Below are 22,703 nucleotides of genomic sequence, written 5' to 3' on the forward strand. Positions count from 1 at the left end.
AAATATAAAAAAAGTGAACAAAAATATTTACAAAATATAGTAAACTTTTAGAATCTATCAATGATAAACACTGATAGACTCTATTAGTGACACGTTGATAGACACGAATAGAAGCCTATCAGTATCTATCATTGATAGATTCTCAAATTTTAGTACAGTTTTGTTATTTGAAATAATTTTTCATTAGTATATTTCTATAGTTTCTTTTCATGAATGGTTCATAAGATTAAAAAAGATAAAAAAAAAAAAAAAAAAAAAACTTAATTATAAACTATAGAATACAATGTTATTGTTAGTTGCTTATATAATCGAGATATACTATTTTATTTTAAATTAAAATAACTAAATCAAATATAATTCAAACAGTTAAAATACCAATAATTTTAATTTCTTCCTAAATTAAAGTTTAAAAGAAATGAAGGGATATTTGTGTTAGTAATAGTATGTACTATATTAGAATGGGACAGTAAAAAAACAAGAAACGTAAGAGGGAAGTTCCTAATTCCTAATTTCCTAAAATCCGTTTATCCAAAACGGCTTATTTTCTAAATCTCTGTCACGCCCTGCCACATTTACCCGAACTGGTAACTTTTTTTTAATCTCTTTTTTACCCACCCAATCCTTTTTCACTACCCATTTTCTGTCCATTTAATTAAAAGGTAGTTTTAAACATATCCGAGATAGATTTTACCTTTCATAGATTTTACTATATTCACAATTTTTTAAAAGTATTGTTATAGACTTGCTTCATAAATAATTAATTACTCGCCTTTCACAAATCAATAAAATCTAACATTCTGCTTAGCACTATCGTTATCACGTTAGAGATGAGTCCGATGACTATATCTATCGTAGCTTAACATGATGACCATGTCTATCGCGATGTTCATTTTTCTCTACTCCATTGTAATATTCACTATGAAAACACAATAAAGTGTGAGAAAAATAAAGATTGTGATAGACATAACCATTGTGTTAGAGCTATGATAGATATGACTATCCCTAATGATTAAAATATCGATGTCGATATCAATATCGAGATTTTAATTTTATGGATATATCAATAGATATAACGATAGAATATCTACAAATATTTTTTGTAAGTCATAGAATTTATAAAACTTATTTAGATTAACAATTAAGTTGTTTTTACTCTAGAATAGAAGATATTTTTATATTTTACGAGCATGTATAAAAGATGTTGGAGATTTAATATCGAACCCTTTAATTTACGAATATATCAACATATCCACGGATAATTTCATCGTTGGTCATCTTTATTGTATAAAATACTATAGTGTATTTTGACATAAGTAGAAGGTTAGATTTCATGTATTTGCGAGGGCACGTGGTTAATTATTTAATCCTGTAAGTACTATATGTCAATTATCCAAAATTAAAATTTGAAGAGTATTTTTAATGGGTTAAACCAAAAGCACTTTTTACCTTACCTCACTTTATAGAAAAATTCTCTCATCATGCAAAACCAGGGTCATTCATGTAATGAACAAATGGGTATTAAATGAGAGAGAGAACAATTTTTTTTTATATTTATTATTATTCTTATTAGTTTTTCATTTCATATATTTCCACTTATAAATACGACCATCAAATCATTTTCCAAAGGAATTTATATTCCAAGTGTTCATCTAAATTTCTTGCAGCCTCCGATCAAGAAATTCAAAAATGCAAGAAAGCCCATCTCGACCCACACGGCGTCGTAGATTCGCCGTGGACGACGGCGCCGATCTAATCGACTGCTCCGGCAAGCACTGCCGGTCGTGCACTGCCGGATTGGTGGCGGATTGTGTCGCCGTCTGCTGCTGCCCGTGCTCGGTGGTCAGCTTCTTGGCTCTGGCTCTGATCAAACTGCCGTGGATGGTCGGGCGGCGGTGTCTGCAGCGGGCCAGAAAGAAGAGGAAGAAGAGGAAATTGATTCGCCGGAGAGGGGAATGCGACGGCGCTACGGCGGCGGAGACTGGTGGGTGTGCGGCAAGTGAGGAGGGGTTGCCGGAAATTTCGCCGGGATCGGGCGAGGAAGAAGAGACGGTGGGGAATTTCAGTGCAAGATTTGAAGCAGAGAGAATTTGGCTGCAATTGTATCAGGTGGGTCAGTTGGGATTTGGAAGAGTTTCTTTCACTGGGAATTCAAATCTTTGGCCTAATTCCAATTAGTTCTAATTTAATTACTCTAATTTGTAAAGTTAATTAGATAATAAGGTAAATTATTAATTTAGCATTGTTCTGCCCAATATTGTCTAAGTTTAGAAATTATTCAACTACATTTCCAAAATAATCCTTCTTGTTAATATCCATTAACAAAAGAAATATATGACTTAAGTAAAGTTTATTGGTTAATATATTTCTTATTGAATGTCACTCTCACATTAGTCCGAACTTAACAGTAATTCACGTACACTACCAACAGGATATTGATATAGAAAAGAAAAAGTTTAACTTAATGATAATCGACATCGACTCGTATCAATATCTTGATATAGAAAAAGGAAAGATCTGAACATTTTTTTTTAATCGACATTATGTTATAACTAGTTGAGTTTTGATCCGAGTTGGGACTTGAAAGCGATAGAGGGAGAACATTTAGTAAATTAATGAGGGGAAATGAATTTGCATTAAGCCCTGGCAGCTGGAATAGTAAGATTCTCATGTGAATAGCATCTGTTCATTTCCATTCCCAATCCCATAAATAAGTTCCTTTTTTTGCTCCCTACCTTTCTAATATGGTTTCACCTATTTCTGACCTTAATTAATTTCATAACAATTTAATTCAGGTATGGTTTTTCTTCTTTAATAGTTTTTGAAAAACAAACTTAGGTTGTGTTGGGAAGTACTTACGTCTTAGGTATTTTATGGTGTTTTGGTCTAACCTCTTTTGGTTTGGAGTGACATTCTCAAATAGACGTTTATTGTCTGTCTTACTGTTTAGAATTGGCTACAGACCCATGGTCACATTAATTAATGGAGTCTTGATAACTGAGTGTATATATGTTCTTTGCACCTGCGGGATTGAATCTCGAGGTTTTTTTTTTTTTTTTTTTATTGTCCTTTTAGATGGTATATTTGGGGATGTTCTCTTGTAGGAAAGGTGTTTCCATAACATATCTCATTGGAGCATAGCGTTTGACTGGATTTACCATATGAGTGCAAGTAATTAGTTGTTGCGTAAAGTTTGGAGGGTAGCTCGTTGTATTGTTATTTATCATATTTGGAAAGAGCATAATTTGTGTGATCATGAGATACCTTAGAGTCTCCCTAAGTAATTAGTCAGATTGTGCAATCGGATATTTTTCTATGTCGCTTTTAAGTGGATTGTGGGCATCTTCTTAGGAGATTCCTGTTGGCTCTTCCTCTTAGGAACTATTTTCTTAAGTTGTATAAACTTTTCTGTGTCGTGGTTGTGTCTTGATCGTGCTAGATCTTTGGCGATAAGATCTCATTCCTTTATTACAATTCAATACCTTTATAAAATAAAGTAGATCTAAATCTAATATAATATTATCTTGAATAACTAATGAGATTCATCAAGAAAGGGGCAAATAGTTCATATTTATTAGTATATTGATTAATTACATTTTTAAAAAGTATTTTAAAACTGTTAAAAATAAGTGTGGATTAAAGATGTGGTCATGTTGAGTTGTTTCTTGTTCAAATAAAAGGGGTTTGATGATGTGAGCTAGAATAGTGAAGCATCTTCTCTTAACTCTGAATGTGCATTTGATCATGTAATATGATTTTTATATGGATACAACTTTGGCCTTATTTCTTCCTATTTAGTGTGTTGATTAAATACATTCCAAGTGAAAAATCCTAGAAACTAAAGATATCTTTTCCCAATTCTTTAGGGCATTTTTGTAGTGAGGAAGAACAAAAGCTATACTTCTTTCGTAAAGAATATTTCTTTTTGTAATGTTTGTTACGTTACTTTAATTGTGCATCACTTTCTTATATTGAGATGTTGAGTAGGGACAAATAAGACATTTACATCTCTCTCTTACGTTCTTATCATTATTTTCTATCTTAATGAATATTGAGAAATACGTTTTAGTTTGGGTTCTATTTAGTCTCTAGATTTCAAAATGTTACACTTTTAGTCTTTAAGTTTTGAATTTGATTTCAATTTAGTCCTTAGGTTTCAAAATGTCATCATTATATTTATATTAATTTCAGTATAATGAGATATGATTTCACTTTAGTTATTGAGATTTGAGTTATGTTTTAATTTGGTCCCGAATGAACTTTGAATTTGTATTGATTTCAATATAGTGAGTATACTCTCAGTATAATCGTTTGATGTTTTCTCTCAAATAGTAAACTTTAATCTTTAGGTTTGTTGATCTTTTGGAAGGATTGATCTTTACACTAATTGTGCATCACTTTCTTATTATGAGGTGCTGAGTAGGGACAAAAATAAGACATCTCTCTTACATTTCTATCATTAATTTTCTATCTTAATGATGAATATGGGAAAAAAATATTTTTGATCTCTAGATTTTGGGTCTAGTTTTTAGTTGGTCCACAATTTTTAAAATGTGACACTTTTAGTTAAGTTTTGAGCTTGATTTCAATTTAGCACTCTAGGTATTAAATGTAACGCTTTTAGTCATTAAGTTTGGAGTTTGATTTCAATTTAACCCTAAATTTCAAAATGTTATAATTTCTCTTGAAGTTTGAATTTTACTTCAACTTGATTCATAGGTTCCAAGATTTACGCTTTTAATATCGACTTTTCATTAAATATTAGGGTTGGAAATGGCTAGGGTGGGGCTAGAGAGATTCTCCATTCCTATATCCAAAGGGGAAATTCCACCGGATCCCTATCAAATGAAGGTAGGGATAGGGATTCCCCGTCGCAAGGACCCATTCCCAAACTAAATACAAACATAAGAAAAAATTTAAATAAATTAAATAAAAAAGGTAAATACAAAAAAATTAAAAATAATAAACTAAATGAAAACAGTAAATACAAAATTAAAAAGAAAAACACAAAGAGAAAAAAAAACACAAAAATAACAAGAATACCAAAATAAAAAGAAAAACCAAGAAAAAAAAAATTACTTTAAGACAGAATACATATATAGTTTAAGGGGCGTTTGTCTTTTGGAAATGTAGACAACCAAAATTTTAGATATCTGAAATTTTAGATGTACAAAATTATAGATGGCCGACATCTTTAGATTACCATGTTTATTTTGTAGGAGTATTTTTGCAAATATCTAAAAATATTTTGATAACTGTGTTTGTTTTGTAGGATTTCCATGCGAAAATATCTTAAATTTACACAATGTTCAAGAACGCCCTTGCGATTTATTCACTAATTTATAATTATTTTGATATCATTTGAACTTATATAACATATTTGTTTTTATCAATTTTTATTCTTAAAACAATATAATATATATTATTTTTATGTTATTTTTCTCAATAAAATAATGTATATCATAATTTAAGATTTTTTTAGAAAATAAATTTAATTTAAATTTAAATTTGAATATCTAGTTGAAAAATAATAACAAAAAATGATATATATGGTTAACAATATTTATTTTTAATTATATGATGCAAATGAAGATATATATATATAATAAAAAAAGATTAAAAAAATGTAAAATGGGGATGTCTCCAACTCGGGAATCTAAAAAACTCATGCATGTTTCAGGAAGGCATCCCAAACTCTCCAGATACCTTCCATCCGAGTATTTTAGGATGCTTGCGAAATAAACGACTCCTAATATCTATCTTGGTTTATGCGGGTTGTTTTTCTTTTATTTTTTTTTCTTTTTTGGACAACCCTACTAAATACACTTTCAAATTTAGTATTAACCTCTATTATTTATTTAAATAATTTAAAAGAATTATAATTAATTATATGTTACTATTTTTCAATACTATAAAATTCATAATTATTTTTAATTAATTAATAGACATTAGTGCTAAAGATTGGAAGTGAATATTTAGTGAAAATTTGAGGTTCAAATGATAGATCTTAGAAATTAGGTACCAATTTGAAACATAACTCAAACATAAGGGTAAAATTGTATAAATTTTAAAATTTTAAAACCTAAGGACTAAATTAAAATCAAATTCAAAATATAAAGACTTAAAATATAATATTTAGAAATTTAGAAACAACATAGAAACTAAACCCAAAATTTAGAGACCAAATGTGTATTTTTCTCGAAAATTTTTTACATGTTTCAATTAATTCAATCACAACTATTTTAGAATAAGATAAATGTTTTTGGTAGAAATGCTCAAAGTCAAACCACCATTAACTTTAATTTAAGGAAAATACAATTTCATCGTGAAAAAGGCAATAAGATAAATAACTTAAAGATGATTTTTAAATATAGAAAAATGAATCACATAGATAAACATAACCTAGATAGTAATTTATCACGATCTATACCGTGATATTTCGCTATTTAAATGTTTTTAACAATTTTGTCATTTAAAATAAGTTTTCTAATACTAAATAACTTTTTTTTAAAAAAAATTAAATAATAAATAACATGGGAAGAAAAACTTCAAAATTAGAATCAAAGTTTAAAGTGTTGTACTGTTTGTAATGAAAATAATCTAAACATAAACTTGATTATATATTTTTTAAAATGTTCATTGAAGATGAAAAAGAAATATACATATTTTATTAATAATGAAAGATGAAATCAATCAAATTAGGCTAGTAATTAGTTTGAATAAAATTCAACTATTTTATATCTTTTTTTTCTAAAAAAAAATATCATAAGGTAGAAATTATAAAAATATTTAAATCAATAACAGTTTATTTTTAATTATATATATATATATATTATATATATATATATATATATATATATTTGTTTGTTTATTTATTTACTTCAGATATTTTTTTCATGATGTATATAGTGAATGTCACCTTTCATTTCTTATTTAGATGAAATACTCAATATGTCTAAATCAGCTTAATAAAATATGTCTATAGAAATTTAATACTTGATCTACAATCAATTACGAGTTTAATTAGTCTCAAAATTTTTAAGTTGGTATCTTAAAAACTTAAGAAACGTTTAATAAATCATTTCAACTTTTAATTTGCGTCTAATAGATCATTGAATTTAAAAAATGTGTAGTAATTCTATCATTTATGAATTTTTAACTTTGTGTCAAGTAGGTCACTGAAATATAATTTTAAAAAAAATAGTAACAATATTGATATAAAATTAAAAAAACTTAATTTGGAAAAAAAAACAATATGATTATTAAATAGGCCTAGTTTTTAAATTAAAAACAAAATTTGTGTAAGTTATCCTGAAAGAAATTCCATTTAATTTTAACTATATTTTTCGACTAAATCATTATATTTTCTTAAAAAAAAACTAAACCATTACAAAATTTAAGATTGGATGTCTTAATTATTACGAATAAAATTTTATGAATTTTAAGAAATAAATTATTACACATATTTTTTTTTTTAAAAAAAGGAAAAAAAAAGTGGGGGCATTCTTTAATGGAACTGGAAGACGATAAATTGTGGGGTTGCCCAAACAGCAGAATCCAGGCGCACCATTAAGCTTCGAGACTCGAGAGAGAGCGAGAAACATCGTTAGAGGAGAGAGAGCTTGTTGCGAAGAAGAAGAAGCCATTAATGGAGGGAGAACAGACTCGAATAATGGTTGCTGTGAATCAGTCAACCATCAAAGGCTATCCACACCCTTCCATTAGCAGCAAACGAGCCTTCGAATGGACTCTCCAGAAGATCGTCCGTTCCAACACCTCTGGTTTCAAGTTCCTCTTCCTCCATGTCCTTGTGCCTGACGAAGACGGTTCGTTTCTTTACTCTCTCTCTCTTTCTTTTCTGTATCGCCAATCACTATCTGAAATGCGATGTTATTCTGTTACTTGTTTCCTGCCTTGTGGAATCTGAGCTTCCTTAGATCAACTCCGGCCTTTAATTTGATCGATTTTGGCTTATTTTGGAGCTGAGAAGGTATTCTTGTTTTGTAAGTGTTTGTAAGGGCGTACGCAGTCACGTATTAAGTCTAGAAGGTGTTAAAGTGCGGTTTATAAGTCTTTAATGTAATCTATGCCCTAAATTCTGTTCTGCTACCATGCAGTCGTCTTAGTTGATCTGAAATTTTGTAAATTAGTTGATAAGATGTCCAGCGATCGCACTGATGACTGATTTAGATGATTTGCATGTGCACGATGGATTCTCTGTTTTGAAAGTTCTTGAAGTTTGGAATCTATGAATAGGAAACGAGCTTCCTCTGTCCTTTTCTCGATGTATTTTTCCTGTTAGGTGATGAATTTTTATATATTCATTTTCTGATGGTAATTGATTAAACTATTTTTTCCATTAACATTGTTGGGGGAAATACATGCTTTTTTTGTCGTAATATTTTCTTCTTATGAAATCTATGTTCACTTGCTGCCTTCGAAAATTTTGAAAAATGTTTTAAGTTAGTTAAGAGTAGCTTTTTGAAAAGCAAAAGTTCTTTAAATAAATAAAAAGACAACTTATTGTTTTCTTGCAGTATTGCAGCACATGCTTCCTGCTTTTATTTCTATTCTTGTTGATGATAACTTTATCTGGTTCAGATATGGATGTGAGATACAAACGCTTCACACAAACCATTTTATAGAAGTTTAGAACATGGCCCATTAACAATTGGCAGGCACTAGTTCCGGGGTGTGGGGAGGTTCTCCCTACTCCTGTCCTTAGGCTGATTTTTCCTTTTTCAGAATGAAGTTCCTGATGTTTCTTATCAAAAGAAAAGAAAAGAAAGTTTAGAACATGGCCTTAGCAGAGACCGATTGAATCGAATTCGTTTTGGATGTAAGGAAGATCAAGTGGTTGATCGATAAACTTGATTTAATAACTAGTCTTTTAGTTTTTCTAAAACAAAGTAACTTAGAAAATGTGTTTCGATAACCGCCTTTGAAATCTTGCTTTTCTTAGTTTGTTTTCACTGACGACTAGTATTGTAGAGCAGGCCTAGTTGTCGTAGTTCTTTTGAATCTATCAGACATGTTAACAGTGATTTCATGTTTCCAACTGTGGACTAATGCTAATTTTTACAATTCACTCACACAACTCTATGTTATATCTTCTTTAGAATTATACACAAAGTTCTGTACAACCACTAGATATAATACATGTGAACTGTTGCTATCTTTAATTTTAAGTGGACTTGATTCCTCTTCCTCTAAGCATGCATCTGTCTCCTACTGTAAAATATGATCAAATGTCCTACAAACAATAAACAATCACCACAAATAAAAAACTTCTATGTTAAATATTAATCTTTATGTCTTCACATAACTTCATTGAATTCATAAAGTAAACTTATCCCTGTCCTATTCTAGTCTTTTGCCGCCTGTTTAGTTTTTACCAGGTGTTTATTTATTTCTTAATACTATTATTGAAGAATTGTTAGTGTCTTTTCCTTCATTTTCTCTTCTAAGCATGTTTTCAATGTGCCTTAACATCCCCCGAGTTCTATTGAACTTAAGGACTCATAAACAGAGGTATACCCTGTTATCCTGTTCTCGTAATAAGGTCTGATGGCATGCTCCCATGTTCCAAACATGCCCGAAATTTAAAATAATAAAATTAAAAAACCAAACGATTTAGTTCCAATTCACTTAAAGAGCTTTATTTTATTTTATTTTATTAATTAATTAATTTATTTTCGTAGATATTCTGTAGAGAAACACTTTGCTTAAAATTTGATGTTTGTGCTTCCCCTGAGCTTGGTACTTGGTTTCCGAATTTGAATTTTCTGCCGTAATTGGATGTTTTTCTTAGAATAAGTTCAGGATGCCTTTTGAGAGGGTGAAACGTGCGTTTAACCCATCATAAGTACTTTTCAGAATTAGTTTTCGTTTGATTATCAGAAGTAATTTTAAAAATTCTAAAAGCACTAAAAAACTTACTCAATATGCCTTTTAGTATTTCTTGTATAAGCACTTTTAGGAGTGTGCTTTAACCTAAAAACATTTTTTTTTTCTCAAAAGTCATCCCAAATTCAATGTTATGTTTGATAATCAGACATCACACTGAGGCTAATTTGATGCATGGACTTCCTTGAGTTTTGCATTTGGTTTGTGAATGTTTTGGTCATATTTGGATGTCTTGCAGTTAGCAATAATACTTACCATAAATATCATAGACAAGCAATTTGTACACGATAAATTGGCAATTGATAATTTTCGTGTGGTCATATTAATTACTTTTACCCTCTTTATGAAACCTTAAGTTCACTGGCCCTTTTTGAGGAAAACCATCTCTCACACTGTTCTGCAATAGTTCTCAACATAATGTTTACCGGGTTTCGTTAGTAGGTACCATACGATGACTTGGGAAAGTGGATCAACTTTTTTTTTTTTTTTTGCAGTGTTAGTATAATGCTGCTGCACCTCTTGGGACACGTTCAGTAATTTGACCTTCTGGACAACTTCTCCCATCTCTCCAATAATTCTCTTTTTTTTCTTATATAACTACAATGAGAACTGATGTAGGATGACAGCGTACGATATTTCAAAATGATACTGATTCATATATCATATGTTAAAAAATAACTACTAACCACAGCAGTACTCTGCTCATTTGATTTTTTGTAGGTTTTGATGACGTAGATAGTATCTTCGCATCACCTGATGATTTTAAAGAGTTGAAGCAAAGGGACAATGCAAGAGGGCTTCATCTACTGGAGTACTTTGTCACTAGATGTCACGAAATCGGGGTAATGTAATTCATGTTTATATGACTTTTCATGCTGGAGTGATCTGTCAATCTAAATATGTAAATTATTCAGTCACCCTTTACATGCTGTTCATATCCTTAAAAACCAAACAATATTACCGTGTCTGTTTAAACACACAAAAAAGAAGGCAATTTTGGATCATTTTTGTTTTCTTCTTTTTTCAATTTTTAAACACAGTTGTCATTTTCTGTGTTACTTGCATAGTTCTTTTGCAAGTTAGTCGTGTTCATTTGTTTTGCAGTAATCGTTTCCCAATTTTGTAGGTTGCTTGTGAATCTTGGCTTAAGAAAGGCGATCCAACTGAAGTAATTTGCCTAGAGGCAAAACGCGTGCAACCTGATTTTCTAGTTGTGGGAAGCAGGGGGCTTGGCCCATTCAAAAAGTATGCTCTAGTTTTAATTTATTAGCGCTTATTACTGATTCTCAAGTACAAGATACATGTTTTCATTTCTTCCAATCTCCAGTCTTAGAGCTGTCCCGAGACTGTTTATTATTGACCCGATATGCCTTATCAAAATCCGTTTGGCTTTCTTGGAGTTGTTTATCAATTCGTTAATGAGGGTTATTTTTATTATTGTTGGGGGGTTTATCTAAACTAAGGGGAGTTCTCAAACGTAATTGATATAGTCCCGTTATCATGACCTTTATGGAATTGAGACCTAACTGCCTGGAAATTCTTCTTATGGTTGTCTGCAGGGTTTTTGTGGGCACCGTAAGTGAATTCTGTGCAAAACATGCCGAGTGCCCTGTCATTACAATTAAACGCAGGGAGGACGAGACACCCGAAGATCCCGTCGACGACTGACCTTCCAGCCGTTAAAACTCGCAACATCTTTGATTTTATTTGATCAATCTTGTTTATAAATAAGAAACTTTTGGTGAGCGTCTTGTGTATTTAGCGTGCAAAAGTTGCCAATTCGTCGTTGATTTGTATTCGTGTTGTGATTTTTTCAAGCGTACAGACATTGTTTGTTAAAAATTGATTGATGACCCATTTGGGAATTGGTGAGACATCCTCTCCATGTGAGATATTAGCTAAAACCGTTCTCTTCTATCTAGAAAACAGGTATTTTGTATGGAATTTCACAGAAAATAGACGTTGAATTACAAGTTTATGTAATTTTACAGACCCAATGAAGGAAGAATAAGAAGAAGAACAAGGCAACATTTTGGCGAATAGCAGCATAAAAACAAGCAAGATTCCAAGTGGGCATATGTCAGAACAACAAAATATATGGGAAAATCCGCAAGATTGAGTAAGTTTCTCTAAAACAAATTAACTCCTCTTTTTCGGACGTTATACAATGGCGATTTTAGCTCCAGCTTCTTCAAGCTGTTTCTTGGCATCTTCAGCCTCTTCTTTGGAAACCCCTTCCTTGAACTTCTTAGGTAGGCCTTCAATGAGTTCTTTGGCTTCCTTCAAAGCCAAGCTTGTCAATGCCCTCACTGCCTTAATCACTGCAATTCTAGCATTGCTAGGCACGTCTTCAATCACCACATCAAACTCCGTCTTCTCCTCAACTGCCTCCGCTGCTGCCTCGCCACCAGCGGTGCCTCCGGGTGCTGCCACAACAGCAGCCGGGGCGAAGGAGGCGGCAGAGACCCCGAGCTTGTCTTGGAGGAAGTCGACTAGAAGCCGAGCCTCTTCGAGGGTAAGGTTGGAGATGTCGGAGCCGAGTTTTTCGATTTTTTCAGGGGCCGAGATGGCGGCAATGGGGCGGAGGTGGGTGGCGCGGTGGGAGACGGCGATGGAGGAAAGGTGGGATGGGAATTGGAGGGTGGTGGATTTGAAGGAATGGGTGGAGAGAGAGGAATGGGAATAAGAAAGGTGAGATGGGGAATGGAGGGTAAGAATGGAGAGTGTGGAAGCCATTTTCTTCTTCTGGTAAGAATAGAATAGAAAGAAAGAAAGGAAGGAAGAAGATAGGATAAGGAGTTGTTGGGAGAATTTGATATAGTAGGTGTTTTATATTTTACTTTCCTTGAGTACCCCTCATATTTTTCCATTATTACTACTCAGAGGGATTTAGCTACTGTTGAGTGGAGGGTAAAATAGAGACAACGTAACAAAAGAAGAAAATAAAATACATTAAAAAAAAAGTTTTGTAATTTTTTTTTTTTAAAAAAGGGGCATTCCGAGAATCGAACTCGGGACCTCTCGCACCCAAAGCGAGAATCATACCACTAGACCAAATGCCCACTTTTGATTAAGAACTTAAAAGGTATCTAAATCTTATGTTCATGAAACGTGGGTGGAATATATATTAAAAGAAAGTAAAAGTTTGATGAAGATTTGACACATAAAATGAATTTAATTGTGTAGATTAAATTTATTATTTAAATTTTTTTAAATTGAATTGAAACTTCAAATTAAAATGATGTTTAATGTACGAATTTAATATATATGAAAATTAATTTTGTAGTTTTTTTTTTAAAAGAAAAAAATTTGAATGAGTTATGCTTGATTTTTGTCAAGTAACAACTCAATTGAGTTAAATTTGACAAATGTTTCAATTTTTATACTTATATCCAATTCAAGTTGCGAGTATGAGTTCATCTTATCAATCTATAAAACATAAAAAGTCAAATATACAATTTATACTATTTATACATTTTATGAAAAATAAAATTAGTCATATTTACACGGCAATATATATAAGTAGTTTAAAAAATACCACAACTATGATAATATTCTTCTCTTTAATCACGATTTATCACATATATCTTATAACATAATACCCACATTCGACTGTTTCCACTTGTAAAGGACACTACAATGCAAAACCAATAAATACATATCATACCGATGCACTAAATATATATTTTATTAATACCGATGCTCTTATACTTGCATTTACTATTTTCCGAAATGTGGTTTTTTTAGTCTTGCAAATTCTTTTGAGACTGAAAAATCGTCATTGTCCTACATTTGTCACAGACTATAGTATATTGAACAATTCCAAAATTACAATTATCAATGCTAGATGAAGTAGTCATAGTCAAATCTTGTTCACTATGCTCCCGCCTCCATAAGAATAATATAGCTCACCTCGAACTTGTTGCTTTTAGCACCTACATCTATTGAAATAACATACCAAAAACCACAACATAAATTGAAATAATTTAAAAATTACTAAAGTTAAGCCCCACAACCTACAAAGTCTTAAAAACTTAAGGAAAAAACAAATAGTAATATGATACACAAACCTAACACGAAATACAAATAAAAAATCACATTTGAGTTTGAAACTAAATCATTCTTTTGAAATCAAAACATTAATATGTCTAAAAATTGACTCGTTCATCCATAAATGTGAAGCTCAACTCAAACTAAAACTATCCAAAGACGTTGAATATGATATGATTTGGGAGTTTCAAGCCAAAATTGTGGTTAATCAAGGTACAAACTATATATATATATATATATATATATATATATATATATATATATATATATATATTATATATATAAAAAACAGCAGTAAAATCGACAACAATGCAGATTTTTGACAGTTAACTCTTTATATGTTGTTTCTTCATGTTTTTGGCTGTTATTCTAAGTTATTTTTAACTAACAATTTTCACTTGTTGAATCAACAAATTTCTCAATGGATTGGTAAATCTATCCCCCATATCAACTCAAAACAATAATTATAAAACAATAGCAACGACTTGACAACATAGCAGATTTCTTTTTTTTTTTTTGGGACTGGTTTCATCACTTTTGTGCTAAATTACCAACCTGTTCATAACCATTTCTTAATTTTTAAGTGTAGATTCAAAGGTTAACTCATCTAGATAATATCCAAGCTTAATCCACATCAAAATATCAATAATTCCCTTTCCAAAATTCTAAAAAAACAAAAAACTGCGGTTGTTCTAGGCATATACACAGGCACTAGGAGAATATATATATAAGATTCTAAAAAACACAGGCACTAAGAGCATGAAAATTCTAAAAAACATGACATTTCCCTCGCACTCAAAAGCATTATAACATGTAAGCATTTCAAAACCTATTACCATGCTTCATTTTTACCTAAAAACAACACCATGACGATTAAATCAGTAAGAGATTATAGTGGGAAAGATACGAAGACAGGTGGAAAAACAAGAAAATCAACAAGAATCTTAAACCTAAATATCTCCAAACTAATATAGCGGAAATAGACAAAGCGGCCCAATATGATTTATCGTACTCTAGCTAGCATTAATAGGATCTTGCGAAACCCAGGTTCCAGTCTAGAATCAATAAAAGAAGAAGGAATGCAAAAAATAGCTTTGGTTGCAGCTAAATCAAGAAAATTAAATTAACCTTTAGACTCGGATTTTTGCTTATTCACTTTTCGAATTTGACGCCAGAGTTTGACGATTCTCTGGCGGAATTTTCGATTGAATCCCCATCCTCTCCGACAACTCTCAATTGAGTCGAATCCAGCTAATTAACTTCAAATTTGACTATCTCGATTACTAAAAATATAAAAAGAGTACAACAATGGAGATGTAACAAATCAAGGAGAAGAGAAATGGTTGTTCGTTCATTGACAAATAGGTCTAGAGGGGAAGGTCGCGTCATGTAGAGAGAAGTAGAAGGCAAACCTGATTCGTGTGTGAGTTGCTACAGCTACTCGTCGAATGTTCGAAGTTTGTTGATCTGTAGATGCCGGCAAAGAAGTCAGACAAGAACAGCGACAATTGTGAATATAGCGGGGAAACAGGAGACATTGAGAAGGAGCCGTCGGAGGTGGATTTTTGGTGGTTTGGGGCACCTCCCCCAATTTTTTATCTCTTTAATATATAAAACCTTAAAAACATTAAGTAATGTGGTTTTTGTAGTAGTGAACCCGTGCAGAAAATAATTATCTTCAGGACAACGTTTACCAAAAGTGTGCCTCGACAACGTTCTGAGTCTCCAAAGGTAGTCTTTGGTTATTTTTATATCTATCCTTGTTACACCATTTTACATTAGTTTGAGTTTAAATATTATATATTGAGTGTATTGATTCTAATAATTGAGGTATAATCAGTTTGCTAGTATATTCCGTATGATATATACCATTTTCCCCAACAGCAACAAACCAATACTTTCGCAACTGTGTTTGTATAAGAACTAAAAAATATTTACCAAGTAAACTCAATTAAATATAATTAGGGTTTGAATTTGTGGTCATCTATTTAAGGGAATCACTTTCTAATAAGCTATATAAGCACATTTAGGAGGAACAATAAAATATTTGCTTTACCATGAGAAAAATGATTTTGAACTGTGGAAATGTATTTTAGCTTCGCTTTAATTTAATAATATTTTGAGAAAAGTTAATATTATTTAGGTTCAAATGCTATGCATTTTTAGTTTTAATTCATTTTGGCCTTACATTTAAGAAGTGAAGTGATTGTTACAGTCACTATTTGTCAAATTCTACCTAGATAAAAATTCTTTAATACAAATTTATTACCACATTTTACAAAATTTAGCGAATGAAGTGTAATACTAAAATTTCAATAAAAAGGGATGAGATGAAAGTAATAATGAAAGAATCAAAATGGTTAAGTTTTAGAAGTATGAGAATCAAAATCGACATTTTGGAAGTACATGAAACTAAATGAATATTTTAAACGTACCTAGACCAAAATAAGCCAAAGTTTTATAGTATGTGGATAAAAAAGAATGAAAGTTGATTTTTTTTTTTTTTTTTTTTTTTTAATAATATGTGAGGTAGATTAAACCTCTGACCTCTAGATTGATAATATATCTTGATGCCAATTTAACTATATAAAATTTTTTTATAAAAAAAGTATGAACTAAAATAAGAATGAAAGAATCGAAATAGACATTTTGAAAGCTAACAAACTTTTACTTGCTAGCTTCACTTTGTATTATTATCTTTTTCTGTTGACACTACTTTTTCAATACACAATTTCTGTTGCTTCTCTGTACAGGCTCTGTGATTTATTCCATTTTCATTTTCTTAATTTAAAATAATTATTATTTTCATCTAATTATATTAATTAATAGTTTGATAAAATATTAGAATCAACGGCGAATGAAACTTCCTTTCAAGCCTGAACGAGAATTACTTCACAGACGATCCCAGATATCGAAATCAATCCGAAACCGAGTCGTCTTCAACTGTGGGGAGAGATTTTCTGACGAAGCGACGATTGACGATGGCCATTACAAGCTAATGGCATTCTTCACCGGTGAAATAAACTGTAATTCATGAACTTTATAGCATTCTATAATTGAATATAGATTTTTTAGCATTCAATATTTCCTACTGTTATTAATGATACCAAGTACATGATTGGTACATCATCAAAACTTCAATTTTTGATGCTTTGCTGAACTCCGTAAACGAATCTCCTCACCATCGGCGACGTCTCCTCCCGTACCAATATGCAAATGCAGCAATCGATCCAGCAAGGATAACCCCAGCGGTCGCATGCCATCGATACACAGGCTTTTCGAGAACAAGGGAAGGACCAGAAACATTAACATTTGCGACTTGTGATGGAGGCGGTTCGCGACTAACTGCCATAGCATAACTCAGTCCCCGGCTTTCCAACTCAGCCAAATCTTCAATGGCAGGTTTCAGACTAGTGACCATGGCTATAGCTGCATACTCCTCTTTTGTTCCACCTTCAAGAAAAGATCCAACTAGGTGACCTTTGTTTACCCAATAAGCCCCAAATGTGTTTCCTGAGAAATCCCCGTAATGTACGACCTCCCCGACGTTGTCCCCGTAAAATTGCCACGAGAGTGCGAATATTCTGGAGTAGAAAAATGGTACATAGTCAAAGTCTCCAGTCTTTTCTGGTTCCATAATGGCAGCAACAGCATGTTTAGCACATTTTCTGGCTGAGTCAACATGCTCAAGTCTCCGAGTCTCACTGAAAAGCTTGACTGGAAATGCTGCTACATCTCCAACTGCATAGACCGAGCTGTTACTCGACTGCATCTTTCCATTTACCTTGATTCCACCCTTTTCCAAGGTCAGTTGGCCTTCAAAGAGGCTCGTGTTTGGGCGGATTCCTATTCCAACAACAACCATGTCTACGGGTATACGTTTTCCATCTCTTAGGTTGACAGCAACCACCTGAAAATGGTTAGTAGCTCAATATACAAGTAGACTAGCTTGTCTATCATTCTACAAGAATTCTTTAAAAAAAACTTTAAGAAACAAAAAATTCTTTGGAATCCCGGCTAAATGATTCTTTTCTGGGAATCAGTTCCTCTTTCTCTCATCAAATGCATAGCTTTTCACCCAATAATTCCAATGACTAAAGTTGAGTCTGCAGTACCTTTCCGTTAGAGTCAATATCAAATGATGACAAGACAGTTCCTTTGACAAACTCCACTCCTTTAGACTTGTAATAATCTTCATAAAAGCTTGCAATCTTGGGTGTAAATAGACGAGGCACTATAAAGACGAAAAGATTTTCAAGTTTACCTCATCTATTCATTTCTCAATCTCAATAATATAATATAGAGCAAGATCAATTGTTCATACAATAAGGATGGTTAATGACTACGCAAGAAAAGAAAGCAAAATAACTAGGCTACTTACTGCACTGTGCTTCAGGGAAAACCATTGTCACATTAATTTTGTTAATCACTAAAGATGCAGCACACTCCATTCCTATGTAGCCACCACCAATTACGACAGCATTACCCCCCGAACAAGAATGCATCACATCAACAAGCCTATTTGCATCATTTAGGTCTCGTAGATAACATACATTTTCGGCATCCGATCCATTCACTCCAAATTCTTCGAGCTTCAAAGCCTGGATTCAAAGAAAGAAAATAAAAACTACTCGACCCATCGTCGAGAAATCATTTACACAGTAGCTACTTGTGAATTTTGAAGCCAAGGCCTATGATTCTAGACTACCATGAGCTTTGAGATCTATTAAATCAGTAAAATGTGTCTCCACAATCAACGAGTTTGGACCTCTTAAACTCAGATATTAACTATACAAAGTGAAAATATGACTATTGTAACTGAATATAAGAAAAGTGTGCTTCCTTTGAAAGATTGGTTCTATACCCGAGCACCTGTTGCAACAATGAGAATCTTGTAACTAATAGTCTCTCCAGCTGCTGTTAACAAGGTCCTGCGCCGAACATCAGCCGATATTACTCGAGTCCCAAGAACTAATTCAATTCCTGAAAAGAAGACAAAATCATACAACATTTTACAACAAAAGAGAAAATGGTTAACAGGCTTTATAACTTATACCTGCCTATATCATGAGATACTAATTTGTATTTCGAAGAAGCAGAAATGAAAATCACGTGCTCCTTAGATTTCTGGTGTCTAAAGTTGTGTGCATTTTAGTATACAAAGGGTAGAAGGTATAAATTGATCTGAAATGACTCAAATGGAGGTGAGCAAAAGTAGAAAATGACTAGCATGGTCAAACGGTCCGTAAACTTCCTACATCTACACATATCAGACCAAGCAAGGTTGATACGAATTACTTGCCATGTTCTTTGTACCATTTTGGTGTCAACCGTTCCTCATTAGCACCGACACACGTGTGGAATGCTGGAAGGCGCGCTGGAGCTGCAAATTAGCATAAAATTCTACATTACAAAGCAATAATAATGGCAAAAGTTTCTGCTGAATGCTACGCAAGATAGAATACAAAAACTAGCATCCTGTTAGAAGAAGAAGAAGAAGAACAATATCGGTAGAAAAATATCCATCAGTCTGACAGAGCAACCTCCCTATGCTCAAGGAAACGCCTGGTTTTCAACAATTCTTGAAGAAATGTATCCTTGAAGCTCTAGGTATTTCAAAATGATGTGTTTTTGTCAGTACAACAAGTGGGGTACAAGGGTTTGAATCTTCGACTTTAAGGAAAAGAGTACATGTCAATTGTTGGTGAGTTATGCTCACTTTGACATCTCAAAATGATGCCAATTGTCCTATTTCCTTTTCTACTCTATTATACATAAATAGCCAGTGACGGAGCAAGATAAAAAGTCCTACCTTCTGGAAGTAAATACCCTTTACTTAAAGCAGGTCTCTCATAAGGTGCAACCTATCAAGATTCAAAGAAACCTTGTATCATAAAGATAATTCCCACTTGAGCTAACAAATGAAACAAAACAACAAAATATCGATCTATCATTGTAACTTTTCTGCTTTTATTATAAACACCAATTTTTTATCTTCTGGTTTACATGTTTAATCCAACTCAAAAGCTCCACCACAACAGGGAAACAGCACTTCGGCAGAAAAATTCTGAATCATATATAGCAATCAATGATATTCAAAACATAAAGGGTTGGGAAAAAAGACATTTCTATTTGTAAAGAAAAGAACACCAGCAGAATTACAAGTACCAAAAACAGTAACACCTGTTTATTCCATATCCGACCTTCAAATAGCTAATTCCAGTAGATGACAAACAAATACAAACAAAACAGGTAATAAGAAGAAAATCTGAGATTTGGGAAAGAAAGCCTGAATGGGGGAATTTGAATTTGAGTCGTAATTTGAAGTAAAAGTGGAATTTGGGTAAGTGGGTAGCGATGAAATGTGATAATGATTGTGAAGAAGAAGTAGAATTGAGGAGAAAGAAGGGATTTGCTCACTGTTTCTTCGGAAATTATGCAAAGTTCGCCATGAGAAACGCCTCTGTTGGTAAATTCAAGGGCTGCATAACCAGCTGCTACACCTCCACCGAGAATTACATATACGAAAGCCCTTCCCATCTCTCGCTCGCTCTCGCTCTCTCGTTATTGGTCTTCGGAGGTGCAGGCGATTCTGGGCATCACCTCCTTTGGAAGCATTCCAACGAAGAAGAAGATATGGTTATAATATGTATTTGTCTTTCTTTTTCCTTCTTTTCTTTTCTTTTCTTTTGTTTTTTCCTTTTTGTGGGAGGGGTCAAATTACCATTTTAGTGCACTTAATTCCATTTTAATTTAGAGATTTTTTTGCAATGTGTTCGTGGATGGGTTAGGTTAGGTTGAAAAATATTTTAGACTCAATTTAATTATTCGAATGGTAAATTTCTTCGATTTAAATAATTTTTATTAAAAAATTAACTCAATCCAATCTAATTATGAAACATTTATATTGGGTTGAATAAGGTTACTCAAATCGTTTATTTAAATTTTTATTTTAAAAGAAGTAAAATATAAATATGTAAAAATTTGATTTAATTATTTTCATATATTGAATTAAGATTAACAATTCAGTTTCAATTTATATAATGTAAAATCTCTTCTCAAAATGTTAAAAGAAACTACTTTTAAGAGTTGTTGGAGAATAAATGATCCAAAAAATTAATAAAATTAAGTGAGATTAAAATAAATATATGAATATCTAATTGTATCCTAAGTAAAAAGAATTTACATTTTAAGGTTCATAATAAGTTTGGGTTTGTTTGGATTATTTTATGTGAACCAACTTAACTCATCAAAATTACATTTATCTGGATCCAACTCAACTCAAAAGAGTTGATAACCCAACCCCAACTTCACGAATTGAGTTGGTTTGATCGATTTTTTTTTGTCATCACATTTTTTGAATATCTCTAGATTTTTGTATAGATGACTTAGTTTTAGTAGATTTAGAATCCGTTTGATTGACTTGAGAAAAAATGTATTTGAAAAAACTCATTATTATTATTTTTATTTTGGCAACAATAATGAGGGAGTTATTTTGAAATGTAGTTAATTTGCACTTAAAAACCTATTTTGAGTGGAACAACTCCAATTTCTTACAAAATGACTTATTTTTTAAATTAAACACTTGAAAATATATTCCAAACATACTATTAATATCAAGTGATTCAGTTATAAAACCATGGGTGAAAACTAACATTCTATTTACGTTATAAAATACTCTACCACCTTTTTATCCCGTGAGGAATGTCTCACCCATTGTGGAATGGTTGGAGCCCTAGCATGATTTTCATTTTTAATCACTAGTTGGCTAACCACTAATTTTTTAAGAAAAAAAATCGCGATTGAAATAAAACATCGTGCTAGGACTTAGAATTATTTCGTAATGGAAGAGACATCTGCGATAATGCATTGTGACATCAACAGAAGGTTATTTTTTATTCGTTTTGTAGGATTAGGTCATTTTCTATTAACATAACTGAGATTGGATCATCGGTACAAAAATCTCTTTTGATTAATGTGATACAATAATTGATATATACTTCTTTCTTTTTCATTAAAAAGGAAACTTAATGAAAAAAAAATTGACTTTCTGTTTTTTTGTTCTCCTATCAATTTTGAGTGGTAAAATTTTGCCTTGGATCACAAACACAATTAGACACCCAAAAAATTATATTCTCCTCTCTCATCATCTCCATCTTCTTTCTTTATTTATTTTTAGGGCTCTCTATCTTCTTTATTTGTCTTCTTTTCACTCTCATTTCTCATTTCAACTTTGTCATTTATGAACTTTGATCAACAACATTTGTCTTATCCTCTCTCTCCATCTATACCTCCTTCTCCTTTTCTCTCCCTTATCGTCCTATCTTGAGCACCACAATTCAAAAACTCCATGTATATATATATATATATATAAACATCCAATTTGACTGGAATGGAAAATCTTTCAGACTACTTTTCAAACTGATCAAACCTCTGACTTGAAGTTGAATGTACAATCACTATACCAACCAAACTATCCTCATTTTGATTATCAATCTTTTGTTCACATCATTTTTCTCTCACGTTTATTTTTTCCTCTAGCCTAGTTTTCACTTAGTCTTTTTTTTTTTTTTTTATACAAATCATATTTTAAATTAGTATAGTATAATCTAATATTTTAATTGAATAAATGTGAGAGAGATTGAATCTATAAACTTAGAGAAGATTGAATAATGTACTAGTTTATTTAAGTTATATATAATTTTTTTAAGGAAAAAGTCATGAATAATTTACAATGAACATGAACTTAT

General features: G+C 31.9%; 4 protein-coding genes, 1 long non-coding RNA gene and 1 other non-coding gene across 6 annotated transcripts; 2 read left to right on the forward strand and 4 right to left on the reverse strand.

Moving 5' to 3' along the window:
• The first annotated feature begins 1,605 nt into the window (after nt 1-1,605).
• Nucleotides 1,606-2,244, forward strand: LOC120080480. The gene has a single exon (XM_039035141.1). It carries the CDS (start codon nt 1,687-1,689, stop codon nt 2,173-2,175), a length of 489 nt encoding a protein of 162 aa, XP_038891069.1. The 5' UTR covers nt 1,606-1,686; the 3' UTR covers nt 2,176-2,244.
• A 5,283-nt stretch (nt 2,245-7,527) lies between these two features.
• On the forward strand, nt 7,528-11,807 carry LOC120080093 (universal stress protein A-like protein). The gene is made up of 4 exons (XM_039034649.1): nt 7,528-7,823; nt 10,624-10,745; nt 11,030-11,148; nt 11,463-11,807. Exons 1-4 carry the CDS (start codon nt 7,646-7,648, stop codon nt 11,569-11,571), a joined length of 528 nt encoding a protein of 175 aa, XP_038890577.1. The 5' UTR covers nt 7,528-7,645; the 3' UTR covers nt 11,572-11,807.
• A 126-nt stretch (nt 11,808-11,933) lies between these two features.
• Nucleotides 11,934-12,701, reverse strand: LOC120080092 (50S ribosomal protein L12, chloroplastic-like). The gene has a single exon (XM_039034648.1). The coding sequence runs from the start codon at nt 12,637-12,639 to the stop codon at nt 12,064-12,066; it is 576 nt and encodes a 191-aa protein (XP_038890576.1). The 5' UTR covers nt 12,640-12,701; the 3' UTR covers nt 11,934-12,063.
• Nucleotides 12,702-12,893: 192 nt separating this feature from the next.
• Nucleotides 12,894-12,965, reverse strand: TRNAP-UGG. The gene has a single exon. It is a non-coding gene; the product is annotated as a tRNA-Pro (tRNA).
• Nucleotides 12,966-13,573: 608 nt separating this feature from the next.
• Nucleotides 13,574-15,561, reverse strand: LOC120080143. The gene is made up of 2 exons (XR_005482432.1): nt 15,366-15,561; nt 13,574-13,844 (listed from the first exon to the last, which is right to left on the reverse strand). It is a non-coding gene; the product is annotated as an uncharacterized LOC120080143 (long non-coding RNA).
• Nucleotides 15,562-16,968: 1,407 nt separating this feature from the next.
• Nucleotides 16,969-20,607, reverse strand: LOC120080109 (monodehydroascorbate reductase 4, peroxisomal). The gene is made up of 7 exons (XM_039034670.1): nt 20,374-20,607; nt 19,766-19,817; nt 19,256-19,336; nt 18,818-18,936; nt 18,335-18,554; nt 18,069-18,187; nt 16,969-17,863 (listed from the first exon to the last, which is right to left on the reverse strand). The coding sequence occupies exons 1-7, from the start codon at nt 20,491-20,493 to the stop codon at nt 17,132-17,134; spliced, it is 1,443 nt and encodes a 480-aa protein (XP_038890598.1). The 5' UTR covers nt 20,494-20,607; the 3' UTR covers nt 16,969-17,131.
• Nucleotides 20,608-22,703: the final 2,096 nt, after the last annotated feature.

Source organism: Benincasa hispida, chromosome 6, assembly GCF_009727055.1.
Source record: "Benincasa hispida cultivar B227 chromosome 6, ASM972705v1, whole genome shotgun sequence".
Taxonomy (NCBI): Eukaryota; Viridiplantae; Streptophyta; class Magnoliopsida; order Cucurbitales; family Cucurbitaceae; genus Benincasa; species Benincasa hispida.